General features: G+C 50.4%; 1 protein-coding gene across 3 annotated transcripts in view; it reads left to right on the forward strand.

The window, feature by feature from the left end:
- The window catches only part of PPP1R10 (protein phosphatase 1 regulatory subunit 10), a 25,205-nt gene extending 13,537 nt beyond the window's left edge, over window positions 1-11,668 (forward strand). For 2 of the 3 annotated variants that reach the window (XM_070419006.1, XM_070419005.1), the window contains exons 7-20: window positions 4,902-4,991; window positions 5,125-5,298; window positions 5,720-5,825; window positions 5,918-6,030; window positions 7,184-7,284; window positions 7,929-8,073; window positions 8,151-8,309; window positions 8,409-8,655; window positions 8,784-8,847; window positions 8,952-9,146; window positions 9,275-9,350; window positions 9,527-9,640; window positions 9,815-10,387; window positions 10,632-11,668. In XM_070419006.1, the coding sequence (XP_070275107.1) occupies window positions 4,902-4,991; window positions 5,125-5,298; window positions 5,720-5,825; window positions 5,918-6,030; window positions 7,184-7,284; window positions 7,929-8,073; window positions 8,151-8,309; window positions 8,409-8,655; window positions 8,784-8,847; window positions 8,952-9,146; window positions 9,275-9,350; window positions 9,527-9,640; window positions 9,815-10,387; window positions 10,632-10,741 (2,267 nt within the window). In that variant the 3' untranslated portion in view covers window positions 10,742-11,668. The remainder of the gene's footprint in view (window positions 1-4,901; window positions 4,992-5,124; window positions 5,299-5,719; window positions 5,826-5,917; window positions 6,031-7,183; window positions 7,285-7,928; window positions 8,074-8,150; window positions 8,310-8,408; window positions 8,656-8,783; window positions 8,848-8,951; window positions 9,147-9,274; window positions 9,351-9,526; window positions 9,641-9,814; window positions 10,388-10,631) is intronic. The other variant, XM_070419007.1, reaches the window with a different exon arrangement.
- The last annotated feature ends 6,081 nt before the right edge of the window (window positions 11,669-17,749 follow it).

Consider the following 17,749-nt stretch of genomic DNA (forward strand, 5'->3'; position numbering starts at 1 on the left):
CGGGGTGGGATCAACAGGACAGGCGGAGGGAACAGTTATGGCTGCTCTCAGTCCCGTTCCCAGAGGCTCTGCTTCTCAGAACCCCAGCAACTGCTGCAAACCTCAAAGAGAAAGCTGCCCTCACTTTCCAACTGATGCCAGAAAATCCCACTTCTCCCAATTGAGTCTGAGTCCCTAGAGACTCACCTAGATCTGGAGCTCAGAGTCTGAGACTCCCTCCTGATTGAAAACGACAACCGCGCCCTCAGCCACCAGCCCGCTTTGCGCGCGCACCTCCGCACCTTTGTATTTTCCACACTGCGCCTCCTCTGAGCCTCGGTATGCTGTTGTCTTTCCTTCTAGTTGAAGAGTCTCTCCTCGGCCAGCCTTCCTGTGGTTCTGGGTGGTGTCCGTTCCGTCTTTTAGTTGTATTTTTGAAGTGGTTGTTTGCGACAGAAATCTCCGGTGTTTACTATGCCGCCATCTTGGTCTCTCTTAATAAATCTTTATTGTTCAGATTTTTACAGTTGTTCCTCTTTCTCCACCCATAGCTCCCCTCCACCTGGTTCCCACCCCATCCCCTGCCTTTACCCCCCTCCCACTGTCCTCGTCCATAGGTGTACAATTTTTGTCTAGTCTCTTCCCATACCCGCCACACTCCCCCCTGAGAATTGTCAGTCTACTCCCTTTCTATTCCCCTGATTCTATCCTATTCACCAATTTATTGTGTTCATCAGATTTTTTATTCACTTGATTTTTAGATTCACTTGTTGATAGATATGTATTTGTTGTCACTTTGTTCATAATTTTTATCTTTACCTTTTTCTTCTTCTTCCTCTTCTTAAAGAATACCCTTAAGCATTTCATATAATACTGGTTTGGTGGTGATGAACTCCTTTAGCTTTTTCTTGTCTGTGAAGCTCTTTATCTGACCTTCAATTCTAAATGATAGCTTTACTGGGTAGAGTACTCTTGGTTGTTGGTTCTTACTATTCATCACTTTGAATATTTCTTGCCACTCCCTTCTGGCCTGCATAGTTTCTGTTGAGAAATCAGCTGACAGTCGTATGGGTATTCCCTTGTAGGTAACTGACTGTTTTTCTCTTGCTGCTTTTAAGATTCTCTCTTTGTCTTTTGCCCTTGGCATTTTAATTATGATGTGTCTTGGTGTGGTCCTCTTTGGATTCCTTTTGTTTGGGGTTCTCTGTGCTTCCTGGACTTGTAAGTCTATTTCTTTCACCAGGTAGGGGAAGTTTTCTGTCATTATTTCTTCAAATAGGTTTTCAATATCTTGTTCTCTCTCTTCTTCTGGCACCCCCATAATTCGGATGTTGGTGTGCTTGAAGTTGTCCCAGAGGCTCCTTGCATTGTCTTCATATTCTTGTATTCTTTTTTCCTTTTGCTTTTCCGGTTGGGTGTCTTTTCCTTCTTCGTATTTCAAATCTTTGACTTGATTCTTGGGATCCTCTAGTCTGCTATTGGATCTCTGTATAATATTCTTTCTTTCGGTCAGTGTATGCTTAATTTCTAGTTGGTCCTTTATCACAACATTGAGGGTCTCACTAGATTTCTTGAGGGTCTCATTAAATTTATCGGCGGTTTCTAGAAAATTCTTGAAAAACCTTATAAGTGTGGTTTTGAACTCTATATCCAGAAGTTTGCTTTCCTCCATTTCTGTCATTTGTGACCTGAATCTTTGTCTCCGCATTTTTTATGCTTCGCTGTGTTGATAGAGTGGCTTTGTGTGCTAGGTTTCCTATAGGGCCCAGTGGCTCAGCCTCCCTAATTACCTGAGGTGGACACTCTTGGTGCACCCCTTTGTGGGCTGTGTGCACAGTCTTGTTGTAGTTAAGCCTTGATTGCTGTTGGTATTACTGGGAGGAATTGACCTCCAGCTGTGAGGACCAGCTGTGTCTACAGTGGGAGAACTGTGCTGGAGACACCCTTCTGGGGCAGGACTTGCTTCAGTGGGGCTTTCGCACTCACTGAGTCTGCCCACTGGGTAGACTGGCTCTTGGATCTCCAAGGAGGTGCAAAGTCAGCCACTGCCTGAGGCCACCCAGCAGGAACTACAGAGAGATCTGCAGATTCCTCCTCTTTGTTTGGGGTTTGGAGGTGACCAGATGAGATGCAGCTGTGAAGTAATACAGGCTGCTGAGGAGCCTTAGGCCTTCTTTTGGAAGCTCTGGGGTTCTCTGACCCAGCTACAATTTGACAGGTTTTTAGGTGTAGAAAGGCCAGGCCATTAATATGCAAAAGCCTCTGCGCACAGCTTGGGTAGGGTTGTGAATTGGGTGGGTCGTGGTCTCAGGGAATCACGGGGCGGTGCAAACAGCAATGGTTGGCCATCAGCCCTCCCCCAGATAGGTCTCTGGGTCTCTGTGTCTCACGGCCCCGTGCAGAAACAATGACCGCTGCAAGCACCTTTGCGAGAAAGCCACCCTCAAGTTCTGGCCCGATGCCAGACAGTCCAGTTTCTCTCCATATGAGTCTGGGTCCCCAAATTCTCGCCTGGAACTGGAGTTCAGAGCAGTCGGGAGCTTGTATCTCCCTCCCGGTTGAAAAAGACAACAGCGTACACAGCTGCCAGCCCTTTTCGCACACCTCTGTACCTCCACACTTCCACGCCTCTGCACCTCCTACCCGCTTCAATACACTTTTCTCTTTCCTTCTAGTTGTAGAATTTCCACTCAGCCGGCCTTCCCGTGGTTCTGGGTGATATTCATTTGTCTTTTCGTTGTAGTTTTAATGTGGTTGTGCGCGGCAGCAAGTTCAGTTGTTTACCTATGCCGCCATCTTGGTTGTACCCCCGAGCCAGTGACCTTTTGACCCTCAACCAACTGACCCAGACTGGCCAGGGCCCCTACCTTTCAATTATTTTAGTTGTATTAATTCCCAGTTTTCAGGTCCTTTTAGATACAAAGCATTTCAATATCTTTGTGACATCTCAGAGTAACCTATATAATAAAAGGCTAATATGCAAATCAACCAAATGGTGGAACAACCAGTTGCCATGATGCACACTGACCACCAGGGGGCAGGTGCTCAATGCAGGAGTGCCGCCTGGTATTCAGTGCACTCCCACGGGGGGGCACCACTCAGCCAGAAGCCCTGAGCCGGGCTCATGCCTGGTGAGCACAGCAGCAGTGGCAGGAGCCTCTCCTGCCTCCATGGCAGCGCTAAGGATGTCCGACTGCCGGCTTAGGCCCACTCCTAAGCCGGCAGTCGGATATCCCCCAAGGGCTCCTGGACTGCAAGAGCATGCAGGCCGGGCTGAGGGACCCCCCTCCCACCAAGCACTTGAATTTTGTGCACCAGGCCTCTAGTCTGTAATAATAATTTATAGCATAATATATATCCCAGAAAGCCCATTAAGTCATTGCACATCTATTGTTCCTTCTCTGTCAGGTATATTGTCCCTGTTTTCTGGCTGGCTAAATTTTTCTGCCTTCTTTGAATATAGATTTAATTATTCTTACACTTCCTTTGGATACAGAAATTAGTACTTATCAACTATAGTGAAGTCTCATTGGACCATACTATCAATTGCTCTGAAAAGATTTTAGGGTTTTCCTGCATTGGGAATACATTGGGATTCATCTTGCCTTAGGTACAGAAATTGCCAGCGTGTGACTATTTTGAAAAGTTAGGTTTTCATGTTAATATGACAGTCTCAGTATTAAATGAGTCCAAAAGTGGAAATGTTGTCAGGAAGAGAGATGCCATAGATAAGAGATGTTATTTGCCGAGTACAAAAAGAAAAAGCAACAAATTCTATTCTTTAAAATTCTCTGACCTCTTTTTTCTTTAGATAAACTGCAAACCTAAATTGGTCTGTTTTTCAGCTTTTTTTTCATCCTTGATATACTTAATTGGTTTTCTAAAAAGGTTGCCTAGAAGGTCTTTTGTTAAGATGAAGCTAAGTTAGCGTCCTTTGCATTAAGTTCACCTTCAGGACAACACAAACAGTGCTGTTCATTTTAGAAGCTAGTGGCCCTTCACATACTTGAACTCTGCTACCTTTCTCCTGATTTTAGTTTCTGGGTTTTTTTTAGTTAATCCTCACTTGAGGATATTTTTTCTATTGATTTCTTTTTTTTTAGAGAGAGAGTGGGTGGAGGAGGGCAGAGAAATATCGATGTGAGAGAGAGACATCGATTGGTTGCCTCCTACACGCTCCCTGACCAGAGCCGGGGATTGAGCCTGCAACTGAGGTACGTGCCCTTGACTGGAATCAAACCTGCAACCCTTCAGTCTGAGGGCCGACTCTTTATCCATGTGCCAAACTGGCTAGGGCTCCTTTCTCTAATTTTAACAGAAAGGGAAGAGTATATATATGTTCATTCTGCCACTTCTTAATTTTGTGACTAATCTCTATGCTTCTATGTGAGGTGAGTCAATGTTATGACCTCACATCAATATTTCTCTCTTCTCCCATCCTCTCTGAAATCAATAAAAATATATTTTTAAAAGTAGTAATGTATTGAGGGGGACAGAGATAGAAACATCAATAGTGATGATCATTGGTTGGCTGCCTCCTGCACGCCCCCTACTTGGGGATTGAGCCTGCAACCCAGTCATGTGCCCTGACCTCCTGGTTCATAGGCTGATGCTCAACCACTGAGCCACGCCAGTCAGGCAATACACCATTCTTTAAAAAAAAATTTTCAAGTTGTAACAATTACGGGAAATATATAGGGGTGGGTAAAAGGTTTATAAATAATATAATAAAAAGTAAATAATAATACAAGAATAAACTGTTTCATGTACTCACAACTGTAAACCTATTTTTGCTCACCCTGTATATATGAAACAGTGATGTAGTTTTTATAATGTAATAAATGTTCAGATATCTCTATTTTCTGTTACTGTACAGATAACATTTTAAGTTATTTAGGCATTTCCTCTTTCTGTCCCCTCAGAGCTCCGGAAGTTGGCCTCCGTCCTCGTCAGCGACTGGATGGCTGTCATCCGCTCCCAGAGCAGTGCCCAGCCTGCTGGTGAGCTCCCAGGTCCTTTGTCCCCGTATTGATTTATCTCCCATGGGATGTGGCCTCCAGTGTCTTCAGCCTGCTTCACCACTACCTGGCAGTCTTTCTCTTTGATCTCAATAAAATCTTTTTCTACTTTGTTTTGCCACAACAGAAAAAGATAAGAAAAAGCGAAAAGAAGAGGGAAAGGGTCGAACCACGCCCCCTGAGCGACCTTTAACCGAGGTGAAGGCTGAGCCCCGGGCTGAGGAGGCCCCAGAGAAGAAGAAGGAGAAGCCTAAGTCTCTGCGAACCACAGCGCCCAGTCATGCCAAGTTCCGCTCCACTGGTGAGGCTGCTGGCAGGCCCCGGGGGGAGGGTGTGTGGGCATGTGCACACCCAGGGCCTTCTGGTGGAATTGCTGGATTATGATGTGGGAAAAGAGGAAGACTCTCGGGAGAAGCTCGGGATTCTACAAGGCTGGATGAACCGAGAGGAAAAGTCAAGAAGGTGGCCCTGGCCAGTGTGGCTCGTTGGGTATTGTCCTGTGCACCAAAAGGTCACTGGTTTGATTTCCGGTCAGGGCACATGCCCAGGTTGTGGGATGGATCCCCAGTAGGGGGCATGATCGATGTATTGCTCTCACATTGATGTTTCTCTCTTTTCCTCTCCCTTCCTCTCGCTAAAAATCAATTAAAAATCTTTAACAACAACAAAAAAAGTCAAGAGGGTGGGTGGGAATTCAACCCCACCCCATGTCTCTTCCCCAGGATTAGAGCTGGAGACCCCATCTTTGGTGCCTGTGAAGAAGAACGCCAGTGCAGTGATGGTTTCTGACAAATACAACCTTAAGCCCATTCCCCTCAAGCGTCAGAGGTAGGGACTGTGTGCTGGACTTCTGAGTGGGTTGGGTCTGAGGCCACGAGAAAGAAGGGCAGTGTTCTTGACAGTTCCTCTTCTTCTAACAGCTCAGCAGCTGCCCCAGGAGACACTGCTCCCCATGCAGAGAAGAAGTACAAGCCACTCAACACAACACCCAATGCTACCAAAGAGATCAAAGTGAAGATCATCCCGCCACAGCGTGAGTCAGAATGTATTGAATTTGGGAGCAAACTCTTTATGGGATGCATTGGGGGGTGAGGGAGGTCCTTCTCTTTAATGTTTTCTTCCATTTTCCTTTGATTTCTTGGTGCCCTTTAATTTTTGCACCTCTGAAGCTTGTTTCATAGGGTTACTTAGGAGTGACCTGAGAGGTGAGGTGGGAGGTGTGGTCTTCACTGACTGGTTAGGGCAGTGATGGCGAACCTTTTGAGCTCGGCGTGTCAGCATTTTTTTTTTTTTAATATATTTTATTGATTTTTTATAGAGAGGAAGGGAGAGAGATAGACAGTTAGAAACATCGATGAGAGAGAGACATTGATCAGCTGCCTCCTGCACATCTCCTACTGGGGATGTGCCCGCAACCCAGGTACATGCCCTTGACCGGAATCAACCTGGGACCTTTCAGTCCCCAGGCCGACGCTCTGTCCACTGAGACAAACTGGTTTTGGCCATGTCAGAATTTTGAAAAACCCTAACTTAACTCTGGTGCTGTGTCACATACAGAAATTTTTTTATATTTGCATCCATAGTAAGACAAAGACTTATGTTTTTGATATTTATTTTATATATTTAAATGCCATTTAACAAATAAAAATCAACCAAAAAAATGAGTTCGCATGTCACCTCTGACACACGTGTCATAGGTTCGCCATCACTGGGTTAGGGGCACTCCCAGCTGGCAGGGTGATCTGTCATGTCACAGGGCTGGCTCTGTCAGGTGCCTGAACTCTAGTTCCTATCCAAAACCACGGCTTGCCTGCCTTTAATACGAAGAGAATAGCCCGGCTTGTGTGGCTCAGTGGTTGAGCGTCAACCTATGAAGCAGGAGGTCACGATTCATTTCCCAATGTGGGGTGTGCAGGAGGCAGCCGATCAGTGATTCTCTCTTATCATTGATGTTTCTATCTCTCTTTCTCTCCCTCTCTGAAATGAATAATAAAGATATATATTTTAAAAAATAGAGGATAATGTCAGGAATTTCCTGTCCATATGCTTCCTGGCCACCTTGAGCTAACTGTGTCCCAGATTGAGGCAGGGTCTGCCCAGACCCATTTTTCTGCCCAGACTGGTTCTATAGGAATAGGATTGTAAAGGAGGCATGATGGTTCCATTTATGCTTCTTCCTTTTGTAGCTATGGAGGGCCTGGGCTTCCTGGATGCGCTCAACTCAGCCCCTGTTCCAGGCATCAAAATTAAGAAGAAGAAGAAGGTGCTGTCGCCTACAGCTGCCAAGGTATGGGCCCTGGGTGGTAGGCGTGGCAGAGTGTAAAGGTAAAGTCAAAGGAAGGACCTGGAGCCCTGGCCAGTGTGGCTCAGGTGGTAGTCCCATGCACCCAGTGGTGGCTGGTTCGATTCCTGGTCAGGGCACCTTGCTATGGGCTCAGTCCCTAGTAGGGGGTGTGCAGGAAGCAGCTGATCGATGTTTCTCTCTAAAATCAATAAAAACGGTCCTAACCGGTTTGGCTAAGTGCATAGAGCATCGGCCCGTGGACTGAAGGGTCCCAGGTTCGATTCTGGTCAAGGGCATGTACCTGGGTTGCGGGCACATCCCCAGTAGGGGGTGTGCAGGAGGCAGCTGATCGATGTTTCTCTCATCGATGTTTCTATCCCTCTCCCTTTCTGTAAAAAATCAATAAAAAACATATTTAAAATCAATAAAAACAGTTAAAAAAAAAAAAGAAGGGCCCAGCAGCTCAGAGTTGGGGAGGGCAAAAGGAGTTTGTCTGGTGCAGACTGGTGACGGACGGTGGGCAGTGTTTGACATAGACCTCCGTTTATATGAACTGTTGGGGGTCCCGCCCCAGACCCCGCACTCACTGCCTTGCCTTGACCTTAGATTTTCTGTCAGCTCATTAACTTCTTTTCCTTTCACAATAGCCAAGCCCATTTGAAGGGAAAACAAGCACAGAGCCAAGCACAGCCAAACCTTCTTCCCCAGAGCCAGCACCTCCTGAGGCTATGGACACCGACCGTCCAGGGACCCCAGTTCCCCCTGTGGAGGTCCCAGAGCTGCTGGACGCAGGTCAGTCCAGAGGCTGGGCCAGGCTGGGGGGTTTCCCAAGGGGAAGGACCTGCATCTGAAACCTCTCCTGCTTACAGCCTCTTTGGAGCCAGGAGCTCTGGATGCAAAACCAGTGGAGAGCCCTGGCGATCCCAGCCAGCTGACGCGGAAAGGCAGGAAGAGGAAGACGGTGACGTGGCCTGAGGAGGGCAAGCTGAGGGAATACTTCTATTTTGAACTGGATGAAACCGAACGAGGTTAGAAGTCGAGTTGACTATCTAATAGGCGGGCACAGAGCGTTTCAAAAGGGCTGGTTGTGCTTACTCTTCTCTTGCTTTTTTCCTCCTTGCCAATAGTAAATGTGAATAAGATCAAGGACTTTGGCGAGGCAGCTAAGCGAGAGATACTGTCAGACAGACATGCATTTGAGACGGCCCGGCGTCTGAGCCATGACAACATGGAGGAGAAGGTGCCGTGGGTGTGCCCCCGGCCCCTGGTTCTGCCCTCACCTCTCGTCACCCCTGGAAGCAACAGCCAGGAGCGGTATGTCCAGGCTGAGCGGGAGAAAGGAATCCTTCAGGAGCTCTTCCTGAACAAGGAAAGGTGAGCAGAATGGGGTGCCTGCCCTGGGTTGATTACGGAGAGGTGGAGGTTAGGAAGAAATTCGAGGGCCTGGATCAATAATTTGACCATCATTCTTTTTTTTGCTTCCCCCCCCACACTCATGCTAGCCCTCACGAGCCAGACCCTGAACCCTACGAGCCCGTCCCCCCGAAGCTCATCCCCCTGGACGAGGTGAGTGTGAAGTGACGACGGGGCTGTGATGGATGCTGATGCAGCTGTTGTGCGTGACTCCCCTTCATTCTGTGGTTGTCCTCACTGCTCTGCTCTGCTCTCAGGAATGTTCCATGGATGACACTCCATATGTTGAGACCCTGGAGCCTGGGGAGGCCGGCGGCTCACCTGATGGGGCCGGTGGCTCCAAGTTGCCTCCTGTTCTGGCCAATCTTATGGGAAGCATGGGTGCTGGGAAGAGCCCGCAGGGCCCTGGAGGAGGAGGCATCAGTGTCCAGGAGATCCTCACCTCCATCATGGTATGAGCCCTCATCCTCGTTTCTGCTTTGTCGGCCACGCCCCTCCCCGTACCCCAGTCCTCCTCCTCTTCCTGCGTCCCTCCTCTGGGCTCTCCCTTTCTCTGCTGATGACGACTGTTGCTCTCTAGGGGAGCCCAAATAGTCACCCCTCAGAGGAACTGCTGAAGCAACCAGACTACTCAGACAAGATCAAGCAGATGCTGGGTAAGGTCAGGGCCAGCCAGGGCTGGGCTGCATGCGGTCGGTGGTCAGACATGGGGATGGGATGGAGATTAGACCCTGCCAGCTGGTCTTCAAGGATCCCTGGGGCACACGTAAGCGGGAAGGATGTCACTCTTCTAGAAGCCTCTTGCTGACTATTTGACTCTTTTCATTAACAGTGCCACATGGACTCTTAGGTCCCGGCCCAATAGCCAATGGTTTCCCACAAGGAGGCCCTGGGGGCCCCAAGGGAATGCAGCACTTCCCCCCTGGCCCTGGGGGACCTATGCCAGGTAGGCGGTGACTGGGGTGTTGGAATAATGGGCTTATCTGCTAACCTGTGGTCTGGTAATAGTGTAGGATTGACCAGAAGGAGCGGGGAGGTGGCGTAGGGTGGCGGGGAGATGGCTTAGGGTGGGAGGGAGCAGTCCCTGAATGTAACATTGTCTCCCTTTTTTTCCTAACAGGTCCCCATGGAGGCCCTGGAGGCCCTGGGGGGCCAGTGGGTCCACGTCTCCTGGGTCCCCCACCCCCTCCCCGGGGCGGTGATCCCTTCTGGGATGGCCCTGCTGACCCCATGCGGGGTGGCCCGATGCGGGGGGGACCTGGACCTGGACCTGGACCATACCATAGAGGCCGTGGTGGTCGAGGGGGAAATGAACCTCCTCCCCCTCCTCCTCCATTTCGAGGAGCCAGAGGAGGTCGCTCTGGAGGAGGACCCCCAAACGGACGAGGGGGCCCTGGTGGGGGCATGGGTGGAGGACACCGTCCCCACGAAGGCCCTGGTGGGGGCATGGGCAGTGGCAGTGGCCACCGTCCTCATGAAGGCCCTGGTGGGAGCATGGGTGGAAATGGTGGACATCGCCCCCACGAAGGTCCTGGACATGGGGGGCCCCATGGCCACCGGCCTCATGATGTCCCTGGTCACCGAGGCCATGATCATCGAGGTCCACCTCCTCATGAGCACCGAGGCCATAATGGCCCTGGCCACGGAGGAGGGGGCCACCGAGGGCACGATGGAGGCCACAGCCATGGAGGAGGTGAGGATGAGCCCTGCCCCTGTGTGGCTTTTGTTGGACCCCCACAGGCTGGGAGTGTCACTACCTGGGGGTGCTGGGCTGAACCTGAGGCCGCCTGTCCCAGCATGTGTGGCTGTTCCTGCCCTAGCCCTTCCCCCACACCCCAGGCTCTCTCTGAAAGACATTCTCTGGCTTCATGGCTGTGGAGGGGGTGAGGGTGGTGGTGACCTCGCATCTCCTCCCTAACCGTCCACCCTCTTTCCAGACATGTCCAACCGCCCCGTTTGCCGACACTTTATGATGAAGGGCAACTGCCGCTATGAGGACAGCTGTGCCTTCTACCACCCGGGGGTCAACGGGCCCCCCCTGCCCTAAGGACCCCGTCTGTCCCCCCACACTGTTATGGCTTCTGTGAGGCCCGTTTGTCCCTTCCCCAGCTGAGGAGGAGCCGGCCTCCTCGGTCCCCACTGCTCAGTCCTGGGGTTTCTGATCACTGGTGCACCCCATGTACACGCTCCTCCAGGCGGGAGGACTAGACCCGCTCTGCCCTGCCTGCGAAGAGGAGGCTCGGAGACTCGGCGGCTTCACTTTCTGAGGAGACTTGCCCTGGAAGCCCAGCTCCTTTGCAGTGTTACCTCTGATGCCCGGGGGCACCTGGCCTGTGCCAGTCCTCCCCGTGCACGGAGCTCTGACGTGGGATCAGCTGCCCTCCCAACCATCCCAGCCAAGACCACCATTCCTCGGGGTGGGGAGATGATCAGAGGGGGTATGGGATATCCCACTCCACTGAGGGCTCCCACTGCACACCGGAGGGACACATCCTGAGCCCTTCTCAGCGAGGTCAGACTAGGCAGCCTTCTGTGAGCGCTGCGGCTGCATCTGCATCGCAGCCGGCTGGTGGCGGTCTACCCTGCACACACAGCTCATGCTGGAAGCAGACACTTCGGGGAGACCAGCTGTGCATGAACTGAAGCCCGGCACGCCGGCCCGACAGTCACACTACATGCACCGCCTTGGGAGTTCACACACTTCCTGTCCCCACCTGGAACCTTGGAGTGAGGCCACCTCTGAGTCCCCATCGGGCACCATCCTGGGTGCATTCAACAACACACTGAACCTTACACAGCCCTCTCTTTCACCCGTCTCGTATCAGTTGTTTTCTATGAAAACAGTGGATTGGTTGGGTTTTGTGCAAGGTCTTGGGTTAGAGCCACATGGATTTGAGGATGAGTATTTTTTCTTTTGGTTTTGTATATTTTGTACATTAATAATAAACAGTGGAGAGAGAAGCAGCTTATTTAACCCCTGGTGTGTTTGGACTCCTTGAAAAACAAAACCCAGCCATTACCAGCAGTTTTAGGTGCACGAATACAAACCTTCGTGGAGCTAGCAAGCTGTACCTTCAAGTCATAGTTGATTTAAGTGAGAAGGCTGATGTGATGCACTCTGCACAGCAGATCCCAGGACCAGCATTCTCGGAGAAGGCAGTGCGGCCGGGACAGCCTATGGCTGGGCCTGCCAGCTGTGGAGTGCTCTAGGAAGGAGTTGAGAGGACGGGAGGAAGGAGCAGGAGTGGCTACAGGAGAAATCCATGAGCAGTGTTTTGAGAACAGTCCAGGGGAGAGGAAAGTGTAGACTGCCCTTCGCAAAGAGTAACTGCGGAGCTGGAGGAAATGGCCTGCTGGAGGGGACAGGGAGGTCTAGGACCCAGCCTCTTTGAGGGAGGTGTGAAATCGAGGGCCTAGGTGATGGGATAAGATTCCTGGGAGACGGGAGGTTTTGGAGACTAGAACATGGAGGGACAGAATTAACTTTGAATAAGAAGTTACTTAAGTCTGCTATTTTTTTAAAATACATTTTTATTGATTTCAGAGAGAGAGCGAAGCATCAATGACAGAGACCTTGACTGGCTGCCTCCTACATCCTGCCCCCCTACTAGGGATCGAGCCCACAGCCCAGGCATGTGCCCTGACCAACCGGGAAGTGAACCGTGACCTATGAACTCCTGGTTCATAGGTTGACACTCAACCCACTTAGCCACGCTGGCCGGGCTAGATCTGCTATTCTTAGAACTAGAAATTAGGAGAATATTACATTTTGGGGAGAGAGAAGAGTGGTTTTCAACCTTTTAGTGTTCACCGAAGGGCCTGTTATAAGACATTGGAGCCCTCGCTGGTTGGCTTAACTGAGTGCCATCCCATGGATTCCCAGTCAGAGCATATACCCAGGTTGTGGGTTCAATCCCCAGTCAGGATGCATGGGGGCAGCCAATCGATGTTTCTCTCCCTCTCTCTCTAAAATAAAAATTTAAAAACATTCAAAATAAGTAAGGTTGGGGGGGTGAGCAGCAAATTTTCTGATTCAGTAGATCTGGGATGGACCCCAAAATGTTTCTGACACGCTCCCTAGTGTTGCTGATCTGGAAAATGAAGTCACTGCCCTACAAGTTTCTTGGCTGTTATTTTCAAGATTGGCCATAGTCACAGGCCTCGTGTACATCTAGCGAGGCCAGCGGTGCCTTTTCCCTCCTTCTGTCCAGGCTCAGGAGTGACGCTCAGGCAGCCAGCCTACTGTTGCTCTGTGCACTCAGGAGAGGGCCTGGGAGGAGGACGTAATCTAAAGGTGAAACACCAACAAGGGACACAGCTGAGTGAAAAAGCAAAGAGCATGTCAACCCAGGGGCCTACTTAACTTGAGTTTCTTTCCTTCTGGTGCGTCCAGTGCCTGCTTCTCCCCTTCCCGCCCCGCAGTCGGCCACCGAGCCTGCAGAGCGAGCTTCACGTGCCCATGGTCATTCAAAGAGGAGTCAGTCATTTTCCTTTCAGATTCTCCACAGAAACTTCCTGCCGCACAACCGCAGGGCGTGGGTTCGACTTCCGGCTAAGGGCACGTACTTGGGTTACAGGTTCGATCCCGGGCCTGGTCAGGGTGATGTGTCTCTTTCACATCAATGTTTGTCTCTCCACCCCCGATTCCCTTTCACACTCTCTAAAAATCAGCTGAAAAAATATCCTCGGGTGAGGATTAACAAAAAAACAATGCGGGCAGGGAGAGAGGCCGAACTCATCCATTTCACCAAACCCATGGACCCATGAAACCCTGCAGGCACTTCTCTCCCCTTTAGGCTCTTTTCCTTTCTGCTTCCACCCCCAACCCCCAAATCCTATTCAACTTCTGATGTCTCTCAACCCTTCCATCTCCAATTCTGAGTTGTCAGCATTACATTTCTCCCATTTCTGTTCCTGGGAAATCCACCCTGGCTGGGTAGCTCAGGGTGTTGTCCCCATACATCAGGGTTGAGGGTTCTATTTCTGGGGGCACCTACAAGAAGCAACCAATGAATGCATAGATAAGTGGAACAACAAACTGTTTATCCTTTTCTCTCTTAAAAAAATTACAAAATCCTACCACCTCAGCCCAGTACAATTAAGTACTAACTCAACGTATTTGCTGCTGCTTGGCAAACTCCCTTTAAAAATATATATATATATATATTTTATTGATTTTTTACAGAGAGGAAGGGAGAGAGATAGAGAGCCGGAAACATCAATGAGAGGGAAACATCGATCAGCTGCCTCCTGCACGACCCCCACTGGGGATGTGCCCGCAACCCAGGTACATGCCCTTGACCGGAATCGAACCTGGGACCTTTCAGTCCGCAGGCTGACGCTCTATCCACTGAGCCAAACCGGTTCTGGCATAAACTCCCTTTTTTTTTTTTAATCCTTACCCGAGGATAGTTTCCACTGATATTTAGGAGAGAGTGAAAGAGAAATATCGATGTGAGAGAAACACATGTGTTGGTTGCCTCCTGCATGCACTCTGACCAGGGCCCTGGATGGGGAGGAGCCTGAAGCTGAGGTATGTGCCCTTGATTGGAATTGAACCCGGGATGCTTCGGCCCACAGGCTGATGCTCTATCCACTGATCAAATTTTTATTGATATTCTTGGGTTTCGGGCTGCAACCTGGGCATGTGCCCTGACCGGGAATTGAACTGGCAACCTTTTGGTGCACGGGCTGATACCCAACCAGCTGAGCCACACTAGCCAGGGCTCCAGCTTGTTTTTATTTTTTGCTTCTTTATGAATGTATTGGGATGACACTGGTTAGTGACACTATACAGGTTCTAGGTGTCTACACATTCTGGTGCCTCCCTGAAGGCTCTTCTTCCTACCCATCTGGTTCACTCCTTCACCTCCTTCAGGCCTTGGCTTTCATGTTACTTCCTCTGAGGTCTCTCCTAATCACTCCATGTCAAGGGGACACCCTCTCCTCCCGGAGATATGCTCCGGGGCACCCCCGTTCCCAGTTGCACAGCTGACTCCAGGTGCTGCCGCTGGGACAGAGAACCCCTGCCCTAGAACTGCCAGGCAAGCGTCTCCAGCGCTGGCCACAGGGCCACTCTTCCGTTCTCAGGCCCCCTTTGAGTTCTGTATGGCCACAGGGCTTTCCTGTTTCCATGGTAGCACCGACAAGACTTCCCTAAAATGTCTTGTGTTCCTAAAACAGTCCTATCCTGGCTCGCGCTTCGATCTAGGACTTAGCTTTGGTCACCTTTTGTTGTTAATGCTCAGCTAAGGATCATTTTTCCCCATTGATTTTTTTAGTGTGGAAGGGAGCAGGAGAGAGACACTGCTGTGAGAGGCACATCGATGTGTTCCCTCCCGCACACACCTGACCAGCCTGGGAATTGAACCTGCAGCCCAGGGACATGCCCTCAACTGGAAACCGAACCCGTGGCCCTTCAGTTCACAGGCTGGCACTCTAACCACGGAGCCACACCAGCCAGGGCAGTCATCCTTTTTTAATTCTCACTTGAGGATGTGTTTTTTTTTTCTTTATTGATTAAGGCATTACGTATGTGTTCTTATTGCCCCATTGTCCACCCCCCACCCGCCCCCAGAGGATATGTTTTTGGATTCCAGACAGAGAAAGGGAGAGGGAGAGACAGACATCAATGTGAGAAATATTGATCCGCTGCCCGCATATGCTCCTGACTGGGGATTGAGCCTGCAACTTGGGTATGTGCCCTGACCAGGAATCGAACTCTCAACCTCAGTGTACAAGACAACATTCCAGCCCTAGCAGGGTTGGCTCAGTGGATAGAGGTCAGCCTGTGGACTGAAAGGTCCCAGGTTCGATTCCGGTCAAGGGCACATGCCTGGATTGTGGCTCGGTCCCCAATAGGGGGTGTGCAGGAGGCAGCTGGTCCACGATTCCCTCTCATCATTGATGTTTCTCTCTCCCTCTTCCTTCCTCTCTGAAAAAAAAAAAAAAAAAAAAGACAACACTCCAACGGAGCCACCGGGCCAGGGCATCATGGCCTTGTCCATTCTGCAGGTTGGGGAGAACGCCCAGAGCACTGGTGAGGTGAACGGGGCCATCGTTCCAGGACCAGCCCCTGCACAAGGCAGGCAGGTGTCCGCAGTCTGGCATTAGGAAGCTGAGAAGTACCACTTTATGGGAACATCGTGCTGCTCACTATGTACGTTAGTGCAAACTTTGCAGGCACAGAAGCTGTTTGTGAATAAAAATATTTAATTCTGCTCATGAAATCGCATTTCCAGGCTTGGGTCACTCATACACTGCGCCATGTGAGTTTGCTATTTTTTCCATGTTCTAGCCCAGGGGTGGGCAAACTTTTTGACTCGAGGGCCACAATGGGTTCTTACACTGGACCGGAGGGCCGGAACCAAAGCATGGTTGGAGTGTTTGTGTGAACTAATATAAATTCAAAGTAAACGTCATTACATAAAAGGGTACGGTCTTTTTTTTTTTTTTTTTTTTTTTTAGTTTTATTCATTTCAAACAGCCGGATCCGGCCCGCGGGCCATAGTTTGCCCACAGCTGTTCTAGTTCAACGTTGTTTTTGGCGGGAGGAGTGGCATCCTTTTGCCCATACTTAGGTATATTAATTTCATTATACTAGTGTCCCAGTGCATGAATTCTTGCACATTGAAAGGAAATTAATTAGAAGAAATATTTTAATATCGCTATTCACCCTTTCTTGATAATAGAAGTGTCAACCAAATTCATGATAGACAATGACAGATCGAAACACGTGTGCAGCCCTGACCGGTTTGGCTCAGTCGATAGAGCGTCGGCCTGTGGACTGAGGGGTCCCAGGTTCGATTCCGGTCAAGGGCATGTACCTTGGTTGCTGGCGCATCCCCGGTGGGGGGTGTGCAGGAGGCAGCTGGTCGATGTTTCTCTCTCATCGATGTTTCTAGCTCTCTATCCCTCTCCCTTCCTCTCTGTAAAAAATAAATGGGATATATTAAAAAAAGAAAAAGAAAAAAGAAAAGAAACACGTGTGTGATTGGCGCCAGTAAGACTGTTATATGTATCGCACATGTGTGTTTCAGCTTAGTCTATTATGTATATACTAGAGGCCCGTTGCACAAAAATTTGTGCACTTGGGGGGGGGGTCCCTCAGCCTGGCCTATGCCCTCTTGCAGTCTGGGACCCCTCGGAGGATGTCTACCTGCTGGCTTAGGCCCACTCCCTGGGGGATCGGGCCCAAGCTGGCAGTTAGACATCCCTCTGGCAGCCCTCGGGGGATGTCCACTTGCCAGCGGAGAGCAGACCTAAGCTGCAGTCGGACATCCTTAGTGCTGCTGAGGAGGCGGGAGAGGCTCCCGCCGCCACCGCTGTGCTGGCAGCCATCAGCCTGGCTTGTGGCTGAGCAGAGCTCCCCCTGTGGGAGCGCACTGACCACCAGGGGGCAGATCCTGCACTGAGCATCTTCCCCCTGGTGGTCAATGTGTGTCATAGTGACCAGTCATTCCCAGTCGTTCTGTTAGGGTCAGTTTGCATATTACCCTTTTATTATATAGGATAGAGGCCTGGTGCATGGGTGGGGGCCGGCTGGTTTGCCTTGAAGGGTGTCCAGATCAGGGTAGGGGTCCTGCTGGGGTGCCTGGCCAGCCTTGGTGAGGGGCTGATGGCTGATTTCAGGCTGGCCACACCCCCTTTAGGGTGGGGCGGTCCCCACTGGGGTGCCTGGCCAGTCTGGGTGAGGGGCTGAGGGCCGTTTTCAGGCTGGCCAAGCCCCCCGGCGATGGAAGCTCCCAGCCTCTCCTTTTTATATTTTTTTAATTCTGGAATTTATTTACCTTCTATAATTGAAACTTTGTAGCCTTGAGTGGAGCTCAGAGCTGGCCAGGGCAGGCGGGAAGCTTGGCTTCCTCCATCGCCAGGGGCAACCCAAGCCTCCTGCTCGCTCCAGCCCCATGGCCATAGCCAGCTGAAAGCAGGTATCCGGGGTTTATTTATCTTCTATAATTGAAACTTTGTTGCCTTGAGTGGAGCTCAGAACTGGCCTCCTGCTTGCTCCAGCTCCGTGGCTGCCAGCTGCCATCTAGGTTGGGTTAATTTGCAT

This window comes from Myotis yumanensis, unplaced genomic scaffold (genome assembly GCF_028538775.1).
Source record: "Myotis yumanensis isolate MYYU_CA2020_CCGP unplaced genomic scaffold, mMyoYum1.0.hap1 SCAF_6, whole genome shotgun sequence".
Taxonomy (NCBI): domain Eukaryota; kingdom Metazoa; phylum Chordata; class Mammalia; order Chiroptera; family Vespertilionidae; genus Myotis; species Myotis yumanensis.